Genomic DNA, 21,931 nt, shown 5'->3' on the forward strand with positions numbered 1-21,931 from the left:
TCCTAAGGGCTGAGGAGATGGCTCATTTGGTCAAGTGTCTGATGTGCAGGCATGGGGACCTGAGTTCATCCCTAGAGCCCACAGAAAAAGCCAGCACAGTAGTGCGTGCCTGTAACTCCAGCAACAGAGAGAGGTGGGCAGAGACAGTAAGATCTCTGAATCTCATTGACCAGACAGCCTAGCGAACTGATGAACCGCACATTCAATGAGAGACTCTATCTTGAAAAGAAAGATGGAGAACAATCGAGAAACAAAGCCTAATGCCTCCCTCTGGCCGCCACACACAGACACACATAGGTACACATGCAACCACGTGCACACAGGCACATCCCTACTGTCTTAGTTACTTTTATACTGCTGTGATAAAACATCATGACCGAGGCAACTTATACAAGAAAGCATTTGCCAAGTGAGATAGAGCATGCCTTTAATCCCAGCACTTGGGAGACAAAGACAGGTATATTTTCGTGAGTTTGAGAGCAGCCTGGTCTACATAGTAAGTTCCAGGATAGTCGGGGCTGCACAGAGAGACCCTGCTTCAAAAAATAATATATTTATTTATTAAAAAAAAAAAGAAAGTATTTGGTTTGGGGCTTATAGTTTCAAAGGGTTAGCATTCGTGACCATGACGACAGGGAGCATGGTGGCAGACAGACATGATGCTGGAGCAGTAGCTGAGACATCACATCTTAAGACACAAAGGCAAAAAGACTCGAGGCAAAAAGAGCTACCTGAGAATGGCATGAGCTTCTGAATTCTCAAAGCCCACCCTCACCCCCCATGACACACCTCCTCCAACAAGGCCACACTTCCTAATTCTTCCCAATCAATTCCACAAACTGGAGTCCAACTATTCAAATATATGACCCCATGGGGACTATTCTTATTCAAATTACCACACCTACACAAACAGGTAGATATATCATATACACAGGACAACACATGCAAAATAAAATGGTGCTGAAATAATTGGGCATTTCTAAGAAAAAAAATATTAATTGCAACACAATGTTTTTTTAAGATTTTATTTATTTATTATGTATACATTGTTCTGCCTGCATGTATGCTTGCACACCAGAAGAGGACACCAGATCTCATTATGGATGGTTGTGAGCCACCATGTTGGTTCCTGGGAATTGAACTCAGGACCTCTGGAAGAACAGCCAGTGCTCTTAACCTCTGAGCCATCTCTCCAGCCTCTAATTTCAACACATTCTTAAAGAATTATTATATGTATTATTATATACTAGAGCTAAAACAGATCACAGATTTAAATGCAAAACTCAAAGCTATTTTTAGATGTTGGAAGAAAACATAAAGGTGATCTTTGTGATATTGGACTAAACAAAGATTTTAGACACTGTAAGAACCACAAACTACAATACAAAAGGCTAACGGGGGGGGGGGGGGGGACAGGACACACAAAACTTGTCTCTCCCAGAAACAAACTTTTGCATACAATGTTTCTATGACTTTAATTCAGAAATCCATAAACCATGCAAGGAATCAATCTTGCAGAAGTCTTCAGTAGACACTAGTTGCATATTGTATCACTCAATTCTGATATTATCTTCCCAAAAATAGCATCACAGGTTGATGTCCCAGTCCTATGACAGTTATCAATGTCAGATGTAACAGTTGACAATTATAAGCAGTTTGTGCCCTAAACTTCTGATTAACTGACTTTAAATCCAGGATCCCAGGATCCCAGGATTCCCTCCTTGGGTTGCCTCCATTTGTTAATGGCCTACAGAACTCAGGAAAAGGCTTCCTTCTCTATGTTCATTGGTTATAAAGGATACAGCTGAACAGCCAGATGGAAAAAGTACACAAAACAAGTCATATAGGAAGGAGTGGGGACACCCACACCCTCACTGGGTGTACACCCTTCAGAACTCTGGCCTTCTGAGATTTTTATGCTCCCTTTTGTAGACACAGTTTATTAAATAATTGGTGTGTGATGATCAAATCAACTTTCAGCCCCTCCAGAGGTAGAGCAGTAGAGTTCAAAGTCCCAAGCCTTGATTGTTTTGGTGAACAGCCTAAAGCAGAAACCCTGAAGCTAGGGAGCCTAAAGCTACCTAGGAGGCACCAGGAATCAAACTGGCACACAAAAGTCATCACTTGGGAGGTGACAAAATTGTAGGAGCTGTATGTCAGGAAAAAAAATGAGATCAAATACAGTTTCTAAGAGCATTGATAAACTAGAGAGAAGCTGGAGAGAAGACTCAGCAGTTCAGAGCACTGGCTGCTTTTCCAGAGGACCCAGGTTTGATTCCCAGCACCCACATGACAGCTCTTCATAGTCTGTAGCTTCCATTCCAGGGGATCCAGTGCCCTCTTCTGGCCTCCATGGGTCCTGCACACATGTGGAGCACAGACATACATGGAGGAAACACGTTCATACACATAAAAATGGTGGCGCACGCCTTTAATCCCAGCACTCGGGTGGCAGAGGCAGGCGCATCTCTGTGAGTTCGAGGCCAGCCTGGTCTACAGAGTGAGATCCAGGAAAGGCGCAAAGCTACACAGAGAAACCCTGTCTCGAAAAACCAAAACAAAACAAAACATTTTTTTATTTCTATTTTTTTGTTTCTTGTTTGTTTGGTTTTTCGAGACAGGGTTTCTCTGTGGAACAGCCTTGGCTGTCTTGAAACTCACTTTATAGACCAGGCTGGTCTCAAACTCACAGATTTCTGCCTCTGCCTCTGCCTCCTGAGTGCTGGGATTGCATGGGCCTCTACACCTGGCCTATTTCTATTTTTTGAAACACAGTTAAGAGAATGAAAAGGCAAAACACAGGCTGATAGTGCTTTTGCAAAATCTATCTGAGAAGAACTGTACAGAGAATACATAAAGAACTTCAGCCAGGCATGGTTGAATTAGGAGCTCAAGGTTATATTCTGCTGCATAGTGAGTTCAAGGCTAGCCACACGAGACTCTAACTCAAAAGGATACAAACAACAACAAAAAATAACTAAAAGTCAAATGGACAAAAGATTTGAACAGAAATTTCCTCAAGAGAAATATTCAGGTGGCAAATAAGTACATTAAACAAACCTGAGCATGACCTTTGAACCCTGACTCTACCCAGTTCTGGGATTACAGGTGTGCACTACCACACTTGGTTCCATAACAACTTTATTTTCAAGCTGGAAACAACCTAAAGGACCATAAACACGTGGAAGAATACACAAATCATGGTAAATCCGTATAAGGAAATATTAGCACAGAAAAATAAAGTACAAAAATAAATGTACAATATGGATGAGTGTCAATTGTGTTAAGTAAAGGAAGACAGGGGGAAATGCACATTGTATAATTCTTCAAAATTCTATATACTATAGCTTTAAATGATGCAGTCTAGCCAGGCCTGGTGGCACTGCCTGTAGTCCAAGTACTCAGAAGGCTGAGACAGGAAGATCATGAGTTCAAGGCGAGTCTGGTCCACATCAGGAGACCCTGTTCCCACAAAAGATGCAATCTGAACTATAGTGCCAAATAAAGCTTGTTGAGATTTAGTAGCCGAGACGGAAGGGAGGGGAAGAGAACGGTAAAAAGTCATGGGGAACATTTCTGACCACAATGGGTTTCCATCTTGGTGACAGGAAAGACAAACAAGTGTGGCTGAGACACACAAGAGTGAGACAGTTGTCACATGCCACAGGTGAGGAGAGCGTGGGAGTTATTCCCAAAGCAATGGTCCTCAAATAAAGGTAATGTGGGGGTTTTATTCAGGGAGCCACCCACACATGCTCATTTCTGAGCATGCTCAGTTGCAAGGTTAAGGAATACATTCCTGAGCATGCTCAGGTTAAGGTCATAATTTTAGAAGGAAAATAGTAAACACACTTTTTAGCGTACTTAGCTCGGGATGGTTTTCAGGTTTGAGTGTTTGTTCTCTGGTTTGGTTTTAGTTTTTTGTTTATTTTAGCAGTCCAAGGAATTGAACCTGGGTCCTCTCACATGCCACACAGTGCTGTGCCACCGAGCTACAGTCCCAGCATTCTTTCTACTTTTTATATTGAGACAAAGTCTGAGGTGCACAGACTGGCCTGGAACTCACTTTGATTCTTCTTGAACTTTCACTCCTCCTGCCTCAGCCTCTCAAGTAGCTGGGATTTCAGGTCTGCACCACCAGGCCTGGTGTTCAAACTGGTTTTAAGGGTAGAAGTGACTAGAAAACCATCACAGTAATTAATCCAAGTAAACAGCAGTTGAAGTACCACAGTTAAACCCAAAGGGAGGAGCCGTGAATGATAATCTCTTTTGCTAGCAGAGATAAGAAAATCAGCCAATGGAGTGAACAAGAAAACAGAATAGAAGAAATTGATAAGTTCTTTTGTTACCAAAGAGCTAGAGCAGTGGTTCTCAACCTTCCTCATGCTGTGACCCTTGAGTACAGCTCCTCATGTTGTGGTGACCCCCCCCCAACCATAAAATTATTTTGTTGCTACTTCCTAACTGTATTTGCTACTGTTATGAATCATAATGTAAATATCTGATATGCAGGATATCTGATATGCCACCCCAATGGGGTCGCAACCCACAGGTTGGGAACCACTGAACTAGCCGTACCTCAGCCTGTAGGTGAGGTGGCCTGAGGTCAGGGACACTTCTCCTGCAGCATCTTCCCAGGCCACAAACCAAAACTCAGAAGAAAGGTAAAGGGATGATTTAATGAAACCAGAGCTGCAGAAAGGAGGAGGCTTGACAGACAAGCCAGGAGAAGAAAAAACTGGTGCCTCAAGTCGGTCCATTGAGACATTTTATGAATGAAAACTGCATTCTGCCCAGGATGACTTGAACCTTGGAATGAAACTCGCTCACACTCTGCTTCCTCAGGCCAACAGACAAGATTAACCTCCTTCTGTTACTATGGCTTTAACTTTGAGGTCTGCCCTGTGTGGCTCAAAACTCAGGATGGGTGCTGGAGACAGGAGCTAGCTAACTGCATTTAGTACCAGGAATTTATCTTTCAACATCTCTTAGCTTTGGACCAGGAAGGAATAGCTAATTATATTTCTTGTCATCAGTTTATCCTTTAGATTGTGGCCAGTATCTGGGCCAGCTGTGCTTTCCCCAAGGTCCATGTTTTTTTTTTTTTTTGGGGGGGGGGAATGTTTGTTTGTTTGTTTATTTGAGACAGGATTTCTCTGTGTACCTTTGGAGGCTGTCCTGGAACTCGACCAGACTGGCCTCAAACTCACAGAGATCCGCCTGCTTCTGCCTCCTGAGAACTGGGATTAAAGATGTGAGCCACCAACACCCGGCCCAAGGTCCATGTCTAATTCATCAGTGACAAGCAGATTGAGGATCGCTTGCTGAAATGCCAGTGTTTGTTCTTCTCTGTCTGTGATACTGAGGACAGGAACCAGGGCCTGGTGCATGCTAGACAAACACCATTCTATCACTGCCCTGTGTTTGAAAGGGTTATGCTGTCCCTTTGAGAATCTGCCTCTTCTCCCAGTCCCCTAACTCTTTGCCAGTTCCAGCACTCCAGTCTGAAATCTAAACAGCAGCATAGAGGGTAGGGCCGTTTCCCAAGAAGAGAAAACCCAGGAATAGGGCTGTGTAGAAATATTCACATGGGCTTTAAAAACTGATGGGGAATCAGAGGCCAACTAAGATGTGCCATTAAGACAATGGACACAGCATATGCTGAAGGCTGTGAAGCAGCCAAAAGGGTGAATTAATTGCACACAGCTTAGGTGGACAGGTCTCAATGACATAACTCTACAGAAAACAGTGAAGCAGTGAGGTGTGTCTTGAAAACCATTCAGTTACATTTGAAAGAAAGGCCAGACCTGTCCACTTCCTAAAGATGGGAGCAGACAGAAAGAACATCCCTCAGGGGAAGGTGAACGGCAGTGGGCATCAGTGAGAAGCGGAAACAGACATGAGAAACATGCATGGCCCAATAAAGACACTGACACACACTGAGGAGTTTCATGATGCTAATATCTGTTCTCAGGCTCCAAAAATTGTTTATTAAAGTAGAAGAAAGTAATAAAAACACAAAGAAATCTGGGCAGTGGTGGCGCATGCCTTTAATCCCAGCACTTGGGAGGCAGAGGCAGGCGGATCTCTGTGAGTTCGAGGCCAGCCTGGTCTACAGAGTGAGTTCCAGGACAGGCACCAAAACTACACAGAGAAACCCTGTCTCAAAAAAAAAAAACCACAAAGAGACAGAAGCCTCAATTCCTGCTACTGTCTAAAGAATATACAGTTTTATTTCCATTTTAACTATTGTCTGAGATACCCTCTACAGAGGTTTCTCCCTCTCTTGGTTATCTTAATCTTATTAATATTCTGGTAGTATCTTAAGTAAATGTCTTATTCCAACCTGGAGAGAATGCCCAAGAGTAAAGATATGTGCCACCAAGCCTGGTTCCATCCCCAGAACCCACCTGGTGGAGGAGCAAGCAGCTCAACAAATTGTCCTGTCTTCCACACACACTGTGCCACATGTGCAAACACAAACTAAATAAATTAAAATTCAGTATAAATAAATGGCCACCATACCCTGCTGGAAATGAGTGATTTCTGTACTAATACTTCCGGGGGACAGCGAAGTGAAAGATGACACTCAGCACTGGTAACCGTGAGAAACCCTTACACAGCAACTGAACTCTTCGTAAAGGAAACTGTGCACATCCTGCCTACTGTCCCCCTTCATTTATCTTTGAATAAATAACTGAATCAGCACACCTTCCCGTAGTCAAGCCAGGGTCCAAATGGAGTCATCATCATTATGCCAACAAAGTAGGAGAAAATGCCACCACACCCGTAAGTTGTGAGTGTCCTCATCCAGGAGCAAAGCTGAGAGATCGTAGGAGGACGGGCACGTGTCTCCCCCACTTCCTTCTATGAACATAAAATCTAAATTAAATCAGCTGTTGCCTTTGGGGGTGTTAGTTTCTTACTACTCACTTGGGTGGGCTAGAAGGGCCAGAACACACTTTTTCTGGCCTTCAATCCTTCTAACTCATGGCCTAACAGAAACAACTAGGATAAATATTTTTAACTTCTCTTGTTTTGTTCACCAGCTTGTTCACTAAATATTTGCTGAGCATAGGTACGATCTTAGGTGCTGAAATAGAGTGGTAGAAGAGTGGACTAGGAAAATAAATATGGCAACCCATAAATATTCATCAAAAGACCAAGATTTACTTCAGTCTTGTTGTGTACAGCCTCAAAGGGTCCCTTCTCTCCTCACCTGTGTCCAAACTCTCCCAAGAAGAAGTAACGAAGTCTTCTCACTTTGGAGACATCAGGACAGGACTCAACCATAGAAATTACTTCCGTAAAGTTTTCTCTATAAAAATCCCTCTATCGGATTAATGACTATCACTGAGTTCACACACAAAGCACACATTCACCACATAGAACAGAAACTGTCACACATTGGCTTCTTCAACCACACTCATGCAAACTTATTTGAAAAAGCAGATTAGGTGCAGGTCACCGGGTAAGTGTGAAGAGATGGGCAGCAGAAAGCACAGGTCATCGGGTAAGTGTGAAGAGCTGGGCAGCAGGAAGCAGCACGGGCCATCATGTAAGTGTGAAGAGCTGGGCAGCAGGAAGCAGCACGCTGTCCTCATCCACTTGCCACCCCTTGCAGTCATTGTCTTCTCGCAGCAAGCCGTGTTTTAGAATGAAACTTCAAGCACCAAGAGCCACGGGCAGGACCGAATGCACAAAGACAGAACGCACGTTATCTCACATATTCTGTATGCTTCACGCCAGTGCACAGAAAAGGACCTCACCAAAACACTACATGCACCTGGTTCTTCAGATTAGATCAGAGTATAAAATAGAAATGGAGCAGAATGGTATTTTTTTATTTTAATTGTGACTTATTTGATTTTAATTTTTAAATGATACATAACAATTGTGCACATTTGTGGGGTACAGCACAATATTTCAATGTAGGTATAAAATGTCAGTGATCCAGTCAGAGTGGTCAGTTCCTCTATCCTCTCAGGCATTTGGCAATACCCATAGTCCTTTCAACTAGCTATTTTGAAATTCACAATAAATTGGTAGCCACACAGTAATTACTGATCATTATTGTCACCCCACTGAGCTACGGAGCACTCCAGGCAAACCATTAGCCAACCTGGACCGCTCCGTTCCGCTCCCGGACTCTGTAACTACCGCGCTTCTCCCTACAACTACAGCACAAACTTGTTTAGCTTCCAAGCATGAGTGAGAACGTGAGGTGTGTGTTTTTCTTTCCAGTTGATCTCCATGTAACATGTGAACATGGCAGAGTTGCATTCTTCTTTTGTGGATAAATAGTTTGCCACATATCATTGACAGAGATGGCAGAGACGGGGATAAGGGAGCCAACCATTAAAACAAACTTTATCTATTTCATTTGCCCGGATCTAGACTTTAAATGGCTAGCATAATACTTACTTAAAGAGTCTCCAAAAAAGCCCAGCAGGAAAATGTCACCCCCCAGGAGGCTATGCTGATCCTCTGTCTGATGGCATATCATAGGAGGTTTGGTGTTTGTGAGGCATACATTTGTGAACAAAGATTTCCCGGGCCAGTTCCCTCTTTTTAAAGACATGTGGCAGAGCCAAGGCCCAGAACATAGTGGCATCCATCAGTGTATGGTCTTCTGACAAATCCACTGCAAAGGGACTTCACAACTAGAGGCTTGAAGGCCAGCTCTGTTGATGGCACCGCATCTCTGTATCACGCTGTTACGAGCAATCCTGTAAGCAATCAGAGGTGTCAGTTGCTTTTGGTACCGTGCCCAGCTGAAGGCTTGAAAGTCGTGGAAGAAAAAAGTTGAATCTGTCCCCTTCTCAGCTCCCTCAGGTCCCAAAGCAGTAGGAGAATAAATGGCCTTCTCTGCCCCTTGAAAATGTCACCACATTTTTGACCTTCCTGGGATCACCACTGTTCATTCCTGTCTTTGTTCCTTGTCATCTCTCCTTTTCACTCTCTGCCGTCTGTTGTGTTTTCCTTCTGCTTCCTAAGCCCCCGGTTTTCCCTCTCTTCCTCCCCACCCTCACTCCTCAAAGACTTTACCGTAAGCTTAGAACTGGGCCACCTTCCCAAATCCAGCTACCATTGTTCCTCAAGCCGATCCAGTAAAAGTCCACGCCCAAGAGCTCTCGGAACGGGATCTGAGAGAGAGAGATTGAAGATGGTGAATAAGGACGGCAAAGATGCAGAACCCCGGAGACCCCTTGAGGGAATCACATAGTCATCCTTATACTCTCTCAGAAATGGGTGAGGACTGGATGCTTATGTACCCCAAAATTCATATATTGAAACCCTAACTTCCAGTGTGATGGTATCTGAGTTAATTAGGCTTCCGTGAGGTCATAAGGATGGTGTTCCCATGACAGGATTCTGTGGCCTTAAAATAAGAGACAGCTGAAGCTCTCTCGAAAGCCAAGGAAAGACACCCACGGAAGAGCCGAAAGGGACTCTCAGCAGGAACCTTGACTTTTGGAGCCATCCTGGTCTCCAGATAACTAATCCCTCTTTTAGCTTCCAATTGGAACGGGGCTCTGAGTTCTAGCAGAAATCTGTCTATTGCAAAGAGCCGTTTCCCAGCCCTGACCTTTAGTTTACAAGCCCATTCTTACAGTGTAACAGATAAGACATTGCCACAGTTCTGCCTTCCATTGTGACTTCCTTTCTGATTAGATGGAGCCTGATAGGCATTCAACAGAAAGAAGCTCGACCCTGCTTCGGAAGCACTCACCTCACTCATCCAAAACACCACCTACAGCTAAACTCAAAGCAATATGCCTGTGTGTCCTCCCACTAGACTCTCGTTTTTCAAATCCTTAATCTTGTATTTGACAAGGGGGCAGGAGGACAGTAAGGCAATGGGCCTTAAGGTAGAATTAAACTAAGTACTCCAGCCTGTGTGCTGTGCTATGTGTGGTAGACCAAGATAAATGATGCTTTGCTCTGTACCGTGGTACAATCAAATGAAGATGTTTATGCCCTGAGGGAACTGCCCAAAACATTAAACAGAACAAAGAATAAATCCAAGAAGATTAATCTTGTTGTAAGGTTGAGCATTCACATAATGAATAATTGCATTTTCAATATTTTCCAGTGACAGCTTAATTAATTGAATTTGGGTTGAATTACTTGAATGACCTTTTTATGGTATTTTAGATTAGCATTGGTTGAACAATTTCCTTTGGAGAAAATAGTCTTTCATTAGGAATCGAGAAAGCCCAGTGAAATTCCAACTCTGTTGTTATCATGACGCTACTAAATGTCCCATTTGGCTGTCATTTTTGTTCTTTTCCTGCCAGATAGTGGCTGAAGAGAAGGAATGTATGGGCTCTGCTGTCGATGGTCTTCGCCTGACTGCAGCCTCACCAGCAAGAAGAAAGGGCTCTGCTCAAAGGCCAGTGAAGAATAAGCTCTCTCTGCATGCCCAGGGATGGCAGGCCCCTGAAAACCTCCAGTGCTCTTTACTCAGCCTGGAATCTCCTCTATTTTCTCTTCGCTGGGTTTCAGGTTTTCATTACACACACAAAGGCTTGCAAGATCTGGGCCCTGCCAACCACTTATCCACCAACTTCCAGCCCCATCAACCTTCTTTCTGTTTTTTTCTAACAGGCCAAGAACATTCTTGCCTGAGGTCTTTGCACAGCGTTTCCTTCTTACTGTAACACCCTCCCCCTGGATTTTCACATGGCTGTCACCGTGCAGGCCTCGGTGCAGCTTCTGAGGGGTCCATGTAAAACAGTGCCCACAGTCACTGTTACCTCCAACTGCACAGTGTCTCCAAAGCATGAGTTAGCATATTTGTTCACGGCTTTGTGTCTTCTGACTAAATATAATCATGGTAATGGCAAGAACTCTTGCTTACAATCTGCCCAACACCTTGAGGAAATATAGGAAACTCTATCCAGCAAGCACTTCTGGAGCAGTAGGCTGTGGAGTCAGGTGTTGTGCCAGGAGAGGCAAAAGCCTCCTAAACATAAATCTCCGCCCCTTTTGCCTCGACTGAGTCCTAAGTGCGCATGCGAGGGTAGCAAGGAAAAACAAAGGAGAGGGACTGGGATGAAGTGGCATTCCAGTGTTCCGGGGTGGCTTGGACCTTCATGCATTTCTAAGCTCACTTGCTAAAAAGATGGCTTGAATTAAAAGAGAAAAGTGTGTTGTCGGCTTTCTCCCTGGCTCTCTAAGAAAACCTTTCATTTCTTGGGCTGGGGCTGGGGTTCAGTGGTAAAGCGATTATCTAGTACATACAGAGCTCTGGATCAGTCTCCCTCACCATAAGAGAGAAGGAAAATATTCATTGCGTTTTCTCATCAGCTCCAAGGGAGGAAGCAGACTAATAAAGAGCATGTCCATTAACTCCCTGCTTGCGCTGGTTTATTATGTGATGCTAAGCCACTTGACCAGCCCTTTCTCCTCAAGATGAACCCAGATATTCAAAATTTTCCCGATATCACTCATACTTGAAGGGCATCCCATGTGGAAAACGCCTTCAAACACAGATAAAATTATTTTTCTATTTTCTGATTGGTTCATTGGAGTGTGTGGACACGTGTACATGTGTCTGACTGAAGAAACACTGTAAAAATATACCCAAGGGTGTTACTCAGGACTCTTATCTCACAAAGAGAGTGCAAAATGGAACACTTGGGTGTTGTGTCACTTCCAGAACGATTAATGTTTGCTTGAAAGGAAAAAAATGCGTAAACTAAAAATAAGAAACAAAGATGTTATTTTTAAATTTTAATTAAAAAATTAAACAAATGCATATTTTTCTTTCCCTTTCCTCTTTTTCTAAGGCCAATGTTTAAACTTTAAACCGGGCTTGGTGGCACATACCTTTAATCCCAGCACTCAGAAGGCAGAGACAGGTGGATCTCTGAGTTTGAGGCCAGCCTGGGCTACAGAGTGAGTTCCAGGACAGCCAGAGCTACATAAGCCCTGTCTCAAAACCAAACAAACAAAAGCCATATATATTGCATATACAAGCTATTCTATACTATATGCAAATATATGTATATATACACAACTTATAGGTAATACTTTTAATTAAAATGAAACTATCTTTAAGGCACAAAAGTACATTCCTTAAGTTTCCAAATTAATATGGTCCATGGAATGCATCTGAGCTATTTTAATACGTATTGAGGAAAGCCAGTCACACAAAAGAAATATTAAATAGTCAGATGTTTTGATGGATCAACACAGTTTTAATGACTAAAACATAACCAAGCTGCCCAAAGAAAAATAATGGATGTGAATATAATCATAGCTCATGTAGATGTAACCAACCTTCTTATTAAATAAGAAACACAGAACCAATGCAAAGAAGAAAGCCAAGAGGTCAGAGCTAAGAGCTAAAACCTTACCCTTCCTCCTGCAGTGGTCCTACCTCTCCGAACCAGAGCTACCCCTGTGTTAAAGTCTTTATATAGAGTTCCTGTTCTGCCTTCTCATTGGTTGTAAACCCAACCACATGACTGCCTCGTCACGGCCTGTCTGTATAGGCCTCCAGGTTTTCCATGATTGGTATTGAGATTAAAGGCATGTGTATCCAATAATGGCTGTATCCCTGAACACACAGAGACTTACCCAGCTCTGCATACCAAGTGCTGGGATTACAAGCGTGTGCCACCACTGCCCTGCTTTCCTATGGCTTGCTAATAGCTCTGACCCCCAGGCAACTTTATTTATTAACATACAAATAACATTTTAATACAAATAAAATATCACCATAAGCTCATAATAATTAAACATAGGTAGAATTGTATCTTAAGAATTTGAAAAGATTTAAGCAATATTAGAATAAATCAGAATCTTAAATAGTCTCTAAAAATAAAATATTTCACAAATTTTAACAATTACCTAGAATAATTTAGCACTAGATGGAAGAAAAAAAGTGAAATAGTGTTATCCACTAACAGCACAAGGTCAAACATAAGGTGTCAACAAACTCTAGGTACACAGGATGTGTGTTTCTAGACAGAATGTCTCCTGTTTTCAAAAACACGAGAGAAGAATTTTCATGTGAAGTGCTTACAGCAATGCATGTAGGTATCAACTTGAAAAACAGTAAGTTTCCCTGAGGTCTTAAAACAACGGGATTTGCTGCCTTAGGGGAGCCTTAAATAAACCAAAAAGGACATTGAGTGGTAAAGAAAAAAAAAAAACATGATTTGAAAATAATTGTAACCAGGCTCAGGACAGGGCTGAAAAGAAAAGAAATGAACTAAGTTTTTTTTTTGTTTGTTTTTTTAAATAATAACCATATAGCCTCAGTTTGTAGCAAATTAATTCTGAGGGAGTATATTACACCAAGGAAATGCCAGTTTAAAACCTTTAAATTATTTACTTATTTATGTTGGGGAAGTGGGGCAAGCCACAGCACGCAGGCGTGGAGGTCAGAGGACAGCTTGCAGGACTCAGTCCTGTCCCTCTATGGCATGGTTCCAGGGATCGAACTCAGGTTGTCAGGTTTGGTGGCAAGCACCTTTACTCACCGAACCGTCTGGTTGCTCTGAAAGTTTTCAGTTTTAATAAGCTTGTATAGCTGCAGAGTCTCACTCTGTAGCCCAGGGTGGCCCAGAGCACATGCGTCTCCTGCTTCAGCCTACTGAGGGGTGAAACTACAGGCACGTGCCACCAGGCCCAGGTTTTTGTTCTTAGATGTGGTCTTTTGGTAGATTTCCAGACCACGCATGAAACTGGGAATATTGCTCCTACTGTAATATAGTGAGCAAGTCTTGCCTTGAGAATAGTGGGAGAGCGCACTCTACCAACCTACCATTTTGTTATAGAATTTGACAAAAGGTGGAGAAAGAAAAAAAAAGAATCAAGTAAGAATCCACGAGAATGTGGAAAGAAACTTATCAGTAGCTGTTACTAAATCCATCGGGGCACTCGACAACCTCCAACGCTGACTGGAACCCAGGGCTCAGGGGTTAAGAGAAAGCAGTCTCATTTTGGAAATGCAGCTGACTAAACTCTAGCAAGTGTTCTCTGCAGTGGGTACAGGAGCCAGGAAACATAAGGAAAGAAAGGCAAAATCCCTCTAGAAACCTCTCCTCCTCTGGGCAGAAAGACAGAGACAGCGCCAAGTCTCAGACACTCCGCATCTTAGCCCTTCCCAAACTCTTCAGCGCATGGTGTCATTTATGTTGCGGCTGCCGCTAATTCTCTGTGGCCAATTCACACTTGTCTTGTGGTGTGACTCACTGATGCTGTGTCTGTAGCTTGGGAGGCAAACTTTTCGAGCTAATTGCTCACTTTTGCTATTGAACCTCAAAACAGCTATAACAAAAGGAAACCAGTTGCTACGAAAGTTCCCGAAAACAAAGCTATTCTTCCCCTGTGTAGTGAAAAGATTCCAGTGTCTCTTCCACTTTGGCTTAGAGAAGGGGTGAAGGAAAAGCAAATCTCTGAGGAATGGTTTGGAGTTCAGATCCTTCCAGGATTTCAAGTGTATACGTGTTCTTTTGAGAGAAAATAAACTACATTTCTCATCTATTCTCAAAATAGGAATTAGCAAACCAGGTGTGTGTGGACTCCTTTAATCCCAGTAGGTTAATCTGAGAAGAAGGCTGTGTCCAGAAAATCATGAATTTGAAACCAGCCTGGGCTACAAATTCCTACCTTTCAATTACTAATTAACTATTCTCTGTGATTTGATTTTATTTCCCCCAAATTAAAGCAAACAGTAATATCAAAACAAAAAAAAAAATCAAGATATTAACATGAAAAACCAAACTAAGATTTCTTACTTTCTTTTTACAAGAAATTGTAATCGAGTCTGGTCAAGTTTGTGCCAGGATATCGACTCCTCACACTGCTAACCTCCTCGAGGACCAGCAGAAGTATGGAGAGGAACTTAGGAAACAGGACCCCCGGTTTCTTTCCTTTTTAAGTCAACCTTCTGGACAGTTTCCAGTTTAGAATCCACTGCATTCCAATGAAGGAAAAGACAACAAACACTCAGGTGAGGACATTAAGTCCCTAGCGTGGCCCTTCTGTCCTGCGGTCCCTCTCCTTTTCCTCCCTCCACAGACTCCGCAGAAATCACTGCTGCCTTGTTGGCCTGCGTGTTTCAGGACCCAATGCCTTTTAACTAAGTCTGTGTTTTAGGCTTAGTTCTTTGCTGAAATGCTTGCCACCATCTCACCTCGCCCCACACACACACACACACAAGCATGTACACAAGCACACCATGGCATGTATGTACACACACACACACACACACACACACACACACACACACATACACAAATAAATAATTGTTCAAATAGACATACAAATAAATAAACAATTGTTTATGCGTGCGTGTACACACACACACACACACACGCACGCACGCACACACACACACACACACATACACATGCATACAAAAGCTAGGAGGCTGAGGCAGGAAGATCACAAGTTCAAAGCCATCCTGAACTACATACAAGATCTCATCTAAAAGGAGGGAAAGAATGGGTGAGGGGAGAGGAGGAGAGAAGGAGAGGGAAATAGCTCTCTACTTTCTACATGTTTTTATTTACCACTTCCTGTTCATCCAGAAACGTAAGGAGATGTGAGCCTTTGTCTGCACAGAAGTCCAAACTAGAATTCCAATCCCTTTGCTCCACTGAGAAATAGTAACAGTGGCTACCATTCTTCATCCAGAAGTTGGGGCAGCTGGGGCAGTGGGCACACACAGAGTCCTTGGAGCCTAGAAGGAAGAGGACACAGCTCACATCTTTTTGGACCAAAGTAAAAGGGAGGTATAAGAAAACATGGCATCTCCAGTGTCTATCTTGCCTTATCTTTTTTCAAACTAAAGTTTAAGGAAATCCATAACACACGGTCTCAAACTGAATGGTACGCAATATCCAGCTCACCAGTTCTGATGTACACACGGCTAAGCAAGCTTGGAGTCTGACAGAAGGTCTGGTCTGCCTGAGGACTGCAGAGTGTGCAGTACACTGAAAATCATCTGTATGCATGTGATACATACACACTGCATAAAGGATGCAAGCATCTGCATGGCACATATCTATGTACTGTCTGTATATCCCCAATGCATTCACTGTAGAGCTACATGGGTACATCCCTAACGTATGACTACATGGGCAGAATCATTCAAGATGTCCAGCCTCAAGACAGCATGCCACAATGTGTACTGGAAAAGGAAACAAACCAGAAAGAACCAACCAACAGATGTGATCATCTGGAGCCAATAGAAATTGGAAAGAATTTTTATACTCAGAAAAACTGACTTACTTGTATATATATGTATATATATATATGTATGTATGTATGTATGTATATGTATATATGTGTATGTATATATATATGTAATTTTTTCTGACAGAAAAGCACATCAGATGGTAAAGTGAAAAGAGCTAGAATTCTCCTTGCTAGGTTTTTCTAGAAGATACAATCCTCATTCTTTTAAAGCACTTGAAACGAATGGGCACTGTGGAAACATCTCAGGGACTTCAAATAAGGTTCCACAATCTATTGGTTTTCTCCTTCCATGAGACACATTGCATAAACTCACCACAAGCCATTCTGCCATGGACCATGAGAGCACATAAACACATACAACTGTGGTCAGACTACATATTCTAGACTGGGAGCCAAAAAGTGGGAAGAGCTTTCCTTGTCACATAAGGACTAGGTCACTTCCTGTGGAAAGGCTGCACACGGTACCAGGATTGGGGTCTGCAAACTGAAGTGTTAATTGCATTTTGTGGACTTGCGGCTTTTCCAGACAACTGTGGTATAATCAGCCTGGATCAGAAAGTCCCAACTTTCTGGGAGTTTCTCTGCAGAAAGTTACAGCCTGAATACAATGTGGAGAGAGGGGCTGAATCCTTAGAATTCTCTAGTAAAGTCTGTACAGCTCTGTCACTGACAGTCATCTTGCTTTTTCATACAGAATGAAAGGTTAATCTGGGGTGAAGTCAGCACTTACCACAGCACAGGATCCGTTGGTACATCAGCAAACTCATGAGAATGAGAATCATGGTCAAAAGCCCCAAAGCCACTGTCACAAGGCAGGAAAGACTGCGGGGCCTGGGTAAGACAGCTGCAGAGACACAATCCAATGCAAGACCCTGACCCAGACATAGAAACTCAGGCAAGAATCTCGGATGTCTTGAAGCAATTCCACCTCCGAAAGCAGAAACCCAGGCCACATAGGTTTCTTTGCTGGTTCAGTCTGGCACTTGCTCTCGAGTTAAAGGAAACTCTTGCATTTGGGATTGTAGCTTTTATGCTTGCACTCTTGGATAGTGAGCTAGTATGTAGACAGTCTCTGCCTCTTGGGAACTGAAGGACAATTTGGCGTATTTACCAGAACTGCAAAGCATTTGCCTTTCATCCCAGCAATTTCTCCTAGAGAAACATTTTTCTACAGATACTCACGCAAGTGCAAAATACCATACTTATAAGGCAGCAACATCTGCCTATATGAAGAAAAGGCTGAATGTCTAAATCTATCAACTAAAAAATCTAAATTTTTATCAACAAAAGACCAGCCAAATATATTTATATCCATGAAATATGTAGCTTCTGAAGAGGGATTTTTTAAGCCAATGTGAAATGATTTTTAAATGTATAACTAAGAGAAAGACATATTCCTCAGAACAGGGGATGCTTGATATCACTAAAGTCTATCCAAGATCACTTCTCTGTCTTTCAGCTAAGATCAAACGTGGAAGTCCATCCAGGCATTCCATAGTGTTTTCCCTTGTAGAGAGGAAATGGGAGGTTGGTTAGGAGCAGAAACAGAAGCGAGATACTTTCGCTTGTTTTCTTTCGTATCCTTCAAATTTTAAATGAATAAAATTTAAAGTGAAATGAAATAACCTTCATCTCAGATGAAGATGATAAAATCCACCTTGTTTTGCATGTAACTATTGGAAATATAATTAGAATAGGTTGGCCTTGTGTTTAAGGATGGAGCATTGTGTCATATAAACTATGGCTACAGAGCCTCTAAGAATGTTGTATTTCTAGTTTGAAAGTGAAAATATTTTTCTCAGATTTTTGTTTAAAAATCACAGATGTCTTATAGTTTGGTGGTGTGGAAATTATGTGTAAAGAGCAACTGTAAAGATGTTTTTATCCCTTTGGTTATCTTTAAATAAAACAATCGTTTTGAAGCTGGATATGGTGGTTCATGACTATAATGCCAGCATTTGGGACGTAGAGGCAGAAGGGTCAGTAATTCAAGGTCATCTTTGCTATACAGCAAGTTTGGGGCCAGCTTGGTCTACATGAGACTCTGTCTCAGAAAGAGAAAGAGAATTTAATTTTTCTAATTTAGTCTCATATACTTACTCAAATTTTAGATAAATTATTCTTACACACTTGTATCTATGAAGAATTCTCAGCTTCTTAAAGTAATTTCATAATGAGAGAGGTTCATAAGAGTTCAGCATGATAAATATTTTGGCTCATGAATCCCAAATCACTAGCATTATATGACACAAACCACAACGAACAAATAGATTTCATCTTTAATCCCGGCACTCAGGAAGCAGAAGCAGGTGGATCTCTGGGAGTCTGAGGTCAGCCTGATCTACAGAGTGAGTTCCAGGAAAGGCGCAAAACTACACAGAGAAACCCTGTCTCGAAAAACAAAACAAACAAACAAAAATTGTAACCGAAAAAAGGAAAACATGACGAAAGGGTGTATAACAAACAAGACAGTCTACAAACTGCAGAAGAGATTGTATCCTCTGTAGTCACCTGCTTGAGATGTGAAATCAAGTACTAATTTGGGCATTTACGTTGGTCCCTGTCTCAGATGGGAATCTGCACAGAAAATGCAGATTTTTGGTGGGTGTTGGTGCTCCCTGACCCCCCACCCCACCCCAGATCACAGGACCAGCCATCTGCAGAGCTCAGCATTCTATTCCCCATCAACAGTCAGTTGCAATAGAGAAGTGGGGTGGGGAACAGGAAACAAATCCACACTCGTGGATCCACTCTCCTCTCAAGAAGTCTTACCATTGCCCCTCAATAAAGCTGTTGCTTTCTCCACACCATGGCTGGGGAAACAGAGACGGTAGGATTTCAACAGCTAGAGTAAATTGCTCCAAGCTTGACAGCAGACAAAATTCTCTCGCAAAGCTCTTACTTTAGATCGGGATCAGTAAAGAATAGCATGCTTATCTAGATGTATAAAAATCCTTAAGAATAAAGAAAAAAATTAACCAAAAAAAAGATGGCTTTGCTACTGCTTGGCCTTAGCTTGGCATTAGCGTCGCAGAAGTGCCTAGAAAAGATCACAGCTGCGCTCCACACCAAAGTCCATATCCCACATCGGCACTGCAAACTGAACCCAAAAGTACCTCTTCAAACTGTCCTCAGTTTCCTGCACTCTGTCCTCCCGACTGCTCTCCTCTCCACTCGCCCTCAGCCCAGTCTTCAGTGCTGACGTGGTTCACTCACCTTTGGGCTTCCGTCTGGACTCCTCTTGGGCTTGAGGTGCAGCCGGCAGCTCCAATGTGTAGTAAACAGCGCTGTCAGTCATCTCTACCAAAGGCTGCCACACTCAGTCGAGAGCGTTGAGTGAGCGCAGGGTGAGAAGATACACCAGTGAGGAAATGGCCCATCCTGTAAAACAGCAGCAGGAAACTTGACAGAAACAGAAGCATTTCTTCAGGAAATGATTCAAGTTCTAGGGCTGCTAGAGAGCGTCATATTCAAATTGCTCTTTAAAGGGGCGACTGTGGCACACTCCTTAGATGCTCGTTAGGCGCACTCTGACTCCCCATCTCATCTTGCCCTGCTGGGATAACAGTGTTCAAGCCCAGAAGTTTCCATATGGATTCAGCACTAAAAGTGAGGAGTTCCTAGACTTCCCTTCTAAAAGAGATAGACACCAACTAGAGCTGCTGCCATCATCTCGGGGACCTTCTGAGTAGTGATGAATGCTTGTATGATGGGCTGCTGGCTGCATGGGCCTGTGTCACGGGAGAAACCGATTCCCACGTATTTTGAGAGTGTGACACAGCACTGTCTAGCCCAGAACATTCTTCCAGGTTATGTTCACCTTTATTCCTCACAGTGGCAAATACATCATGACCTTTTCTCGTTGCTTTATCTTTCTATGCAAAGACAATTACAAAGAGAAATGAAAACTAATGAAGTATCAGCAATTGGTTTCTAGTAGGAGAAAATAAAAATAATAAAACTATTTTTTTTAAAAAAAAAAAGCCAATAAAAACTCAAGTAAGAAAAACATGGGAATTGAAAAACAGATGAGATCATTGTCCTGGCTAGTTTATTGTCAACTTGACACAGGCCAGAGTTATTTGGGAAAGGGGATTCTCAACTGAGAAAATGTTTCCATAAGACTGGCCTGTAGACAAACCCGTAGGCATTTTCTTAATTAGTGAGGGATGTGGGAGAGCCCAGCCCATTGTGAGCGGTGCCATCGCTGGAATGGTGGGCCTGGGGTGTATAAGAAAGCAGGCAAAGCCGGGCGGTGGTGGCACACGCCTTTAATCCCAGCACTCGGGAGGCAGAGGCAGGCAGATATCTGTGAGTTCGAGGCCAGCCTGGTCTCCAAAGCGAGTTCCAGGAAAGGCGCAAAGCTACACAGAGAAACCCTGTCTCGAAAAACCCCCCCAAAAAAAAGAAAGAAAGAAAGAAAGCAGGCAGAACAAGGTAGGGGAAGCAAGGTAGTAAGAGCACTCCTCTGCATCAGCTCCTGTCTTAGGTTCCTGCCTGTTTGAGTTCCCACCCTGACTTCCTTCAGTGATGGACTGTTACATGGAAGTGAGATGAAATAAACCCCTTCCTCCCCAAGTAGCTTCTGGTCATGATGTTTTATCACAGCAACAGAAACCTAAGATAATCGCTAAATTGAGTGAATAAAGACAGAAGAGGGGAAAGAGAGAGAACCAGGGATGGTTAATGAAAACTAATAGAGTTGTTTCCAGCCATGGCAGAGAGGTCCTGGACTTGTTTCCAACCAGGAAAATTGCCGCCTACAAATACACAGAGAGAGAGAGAAAGAGAGAGAGAGAGAGAGAGAGAGAGAGAGAGAGAGAGAGAGAGAGAGAGAGAGGTGGTCTCTGAGCAAAGAGAGTTACTAAGGTGAATACAACTCTCCACCCTGGTCCCATGGGTCCTTTCTGACTCAGAACAGGAAAAGGAGTCCTAAACAAGGCAGAGGTCACACTCACCAGCTGCTAACATGGCTGGAATGTGCATGGCCCAGGAATGATAAGAGCTATGCAGAGGGAGGTACCTGAAAGACGGCAGAGGAATCCACCACAGGTGTGACTGAAAAGTAGGATGCTCCTTCATGAAATAAAACTGCATCTCGTTAACACGGCCCCCTACACAGCAAAAAGCTGAATGTCAGACCAGAGATTGTGTAGTGCTTGCTAGTAACACACACACACACACACACACACACACACACACACATACACACACGCCTAGGAAAACAGCAAAAAGGTCCACCAGCGACCTAGCCACAGACATGAGGACAAATACTGACACCCTTAAAAGGAAAAAAATATCAAACTTAGTTTATACTTGTAGTTGAATATTATTCAGTGGTAAAAGGGAAGGAAATTCTGTCGTGTGGTGGTATGCATCTGTAAGTCCAGTACTGAGAAGGCCGAGGCAGGAGGATCATGAGTTCAAGGCCAGCCTGGCTACACAGTGAGTTTGTGCTGTGATTTGGGTGCACTAGTTGATTTTCTTATTGCTATGTCCAAACACTTGGCAGAAGCGTGTTGATGGAGGAGGGCTCATTTTGGCTCACAGATGAAGGGAATTCGGTCCCTTGTGGTAGAAAGGTCTGGTGACAGGAGCTTGAGACAGCTGGGCTCATTAAATCTGCAAGTCAGGACACAAAAAGAGATGAATGTTGGTGCTCTGCTCATGTTTTTCTTTTTGAGTCTAGGACCACATTTTTCGACGCTGC

The 21,931-nt window shown here is 42.9% G+C and overlaps 1 protein-coding gene across 1 annotated transcript; it reads right to left on the reverse strand.

The window, feature by feature from the left end:
- Positions 1-7,862: 7,862 nt before the first annotated feature.
- Klrg1 (killer cell lectin like receptor G1) lies at positions 7,863-19,597 on the reverse strand. The gene is made up of 5 exons (XM_059256880.1): positions 19,438-19,597; positions 16,952-17,065; positions 15,534-15,703; positions 9,049-9,146; positions 7,863-8,729 (listed from the first exon to the last, which is right to left on the reverse strand). Exons 1-5 carry the CDS (start codon positions 19,517-19,519, stop codon positions 8,618-8,620), a joined length of 576 nt encoding a protein of 191 aa, XP_059112863.1. The 5' UTR covers positions 19,520-19,597; the 3' UTR covers positions 7,863-8,617.
- Between the last annotated feature and the right edge of the window lie 2,334 nt (positions 19,598-21,931).

The sequence above is a fragment of the Peromyscus eremicus genome, chromosome 3 (assembly GCF_949786415.1).
Source record: "Peromyscus eremicus chromosome 3, PerEre_H2_v1, whole genome shotgun sequence".
NCBI lineage: Eukaryota > Metazoa > Chordata > Mammalia > Rodentia > Cricetidae > Peromyscus > Peromyscus eremicus.

Coding starts and splice junctions, on each gene's coding strand:
- Klrg1 (XM_059256880.1), bottom strand. CDS start 19,519: ATGACTGACAGCGCTGTTTACTACACATTGGAGCTGCCGGCTGCACCT. Junction 17,066..19,437: donor GTCCAGACGGAAGCCCAAAG/GTGAGTGAACCA, acceptor GTGTCTCTGCAG/CTGTCTTACCCAGGCCCCGC. Junction 15,704..16,951: donor CCAACGGATCCTGTGCTGTG/GTAAGTGCTGAC, acceptor TCTTCCTTCTAG/GCTCCAAGGACTCTGTGTGT.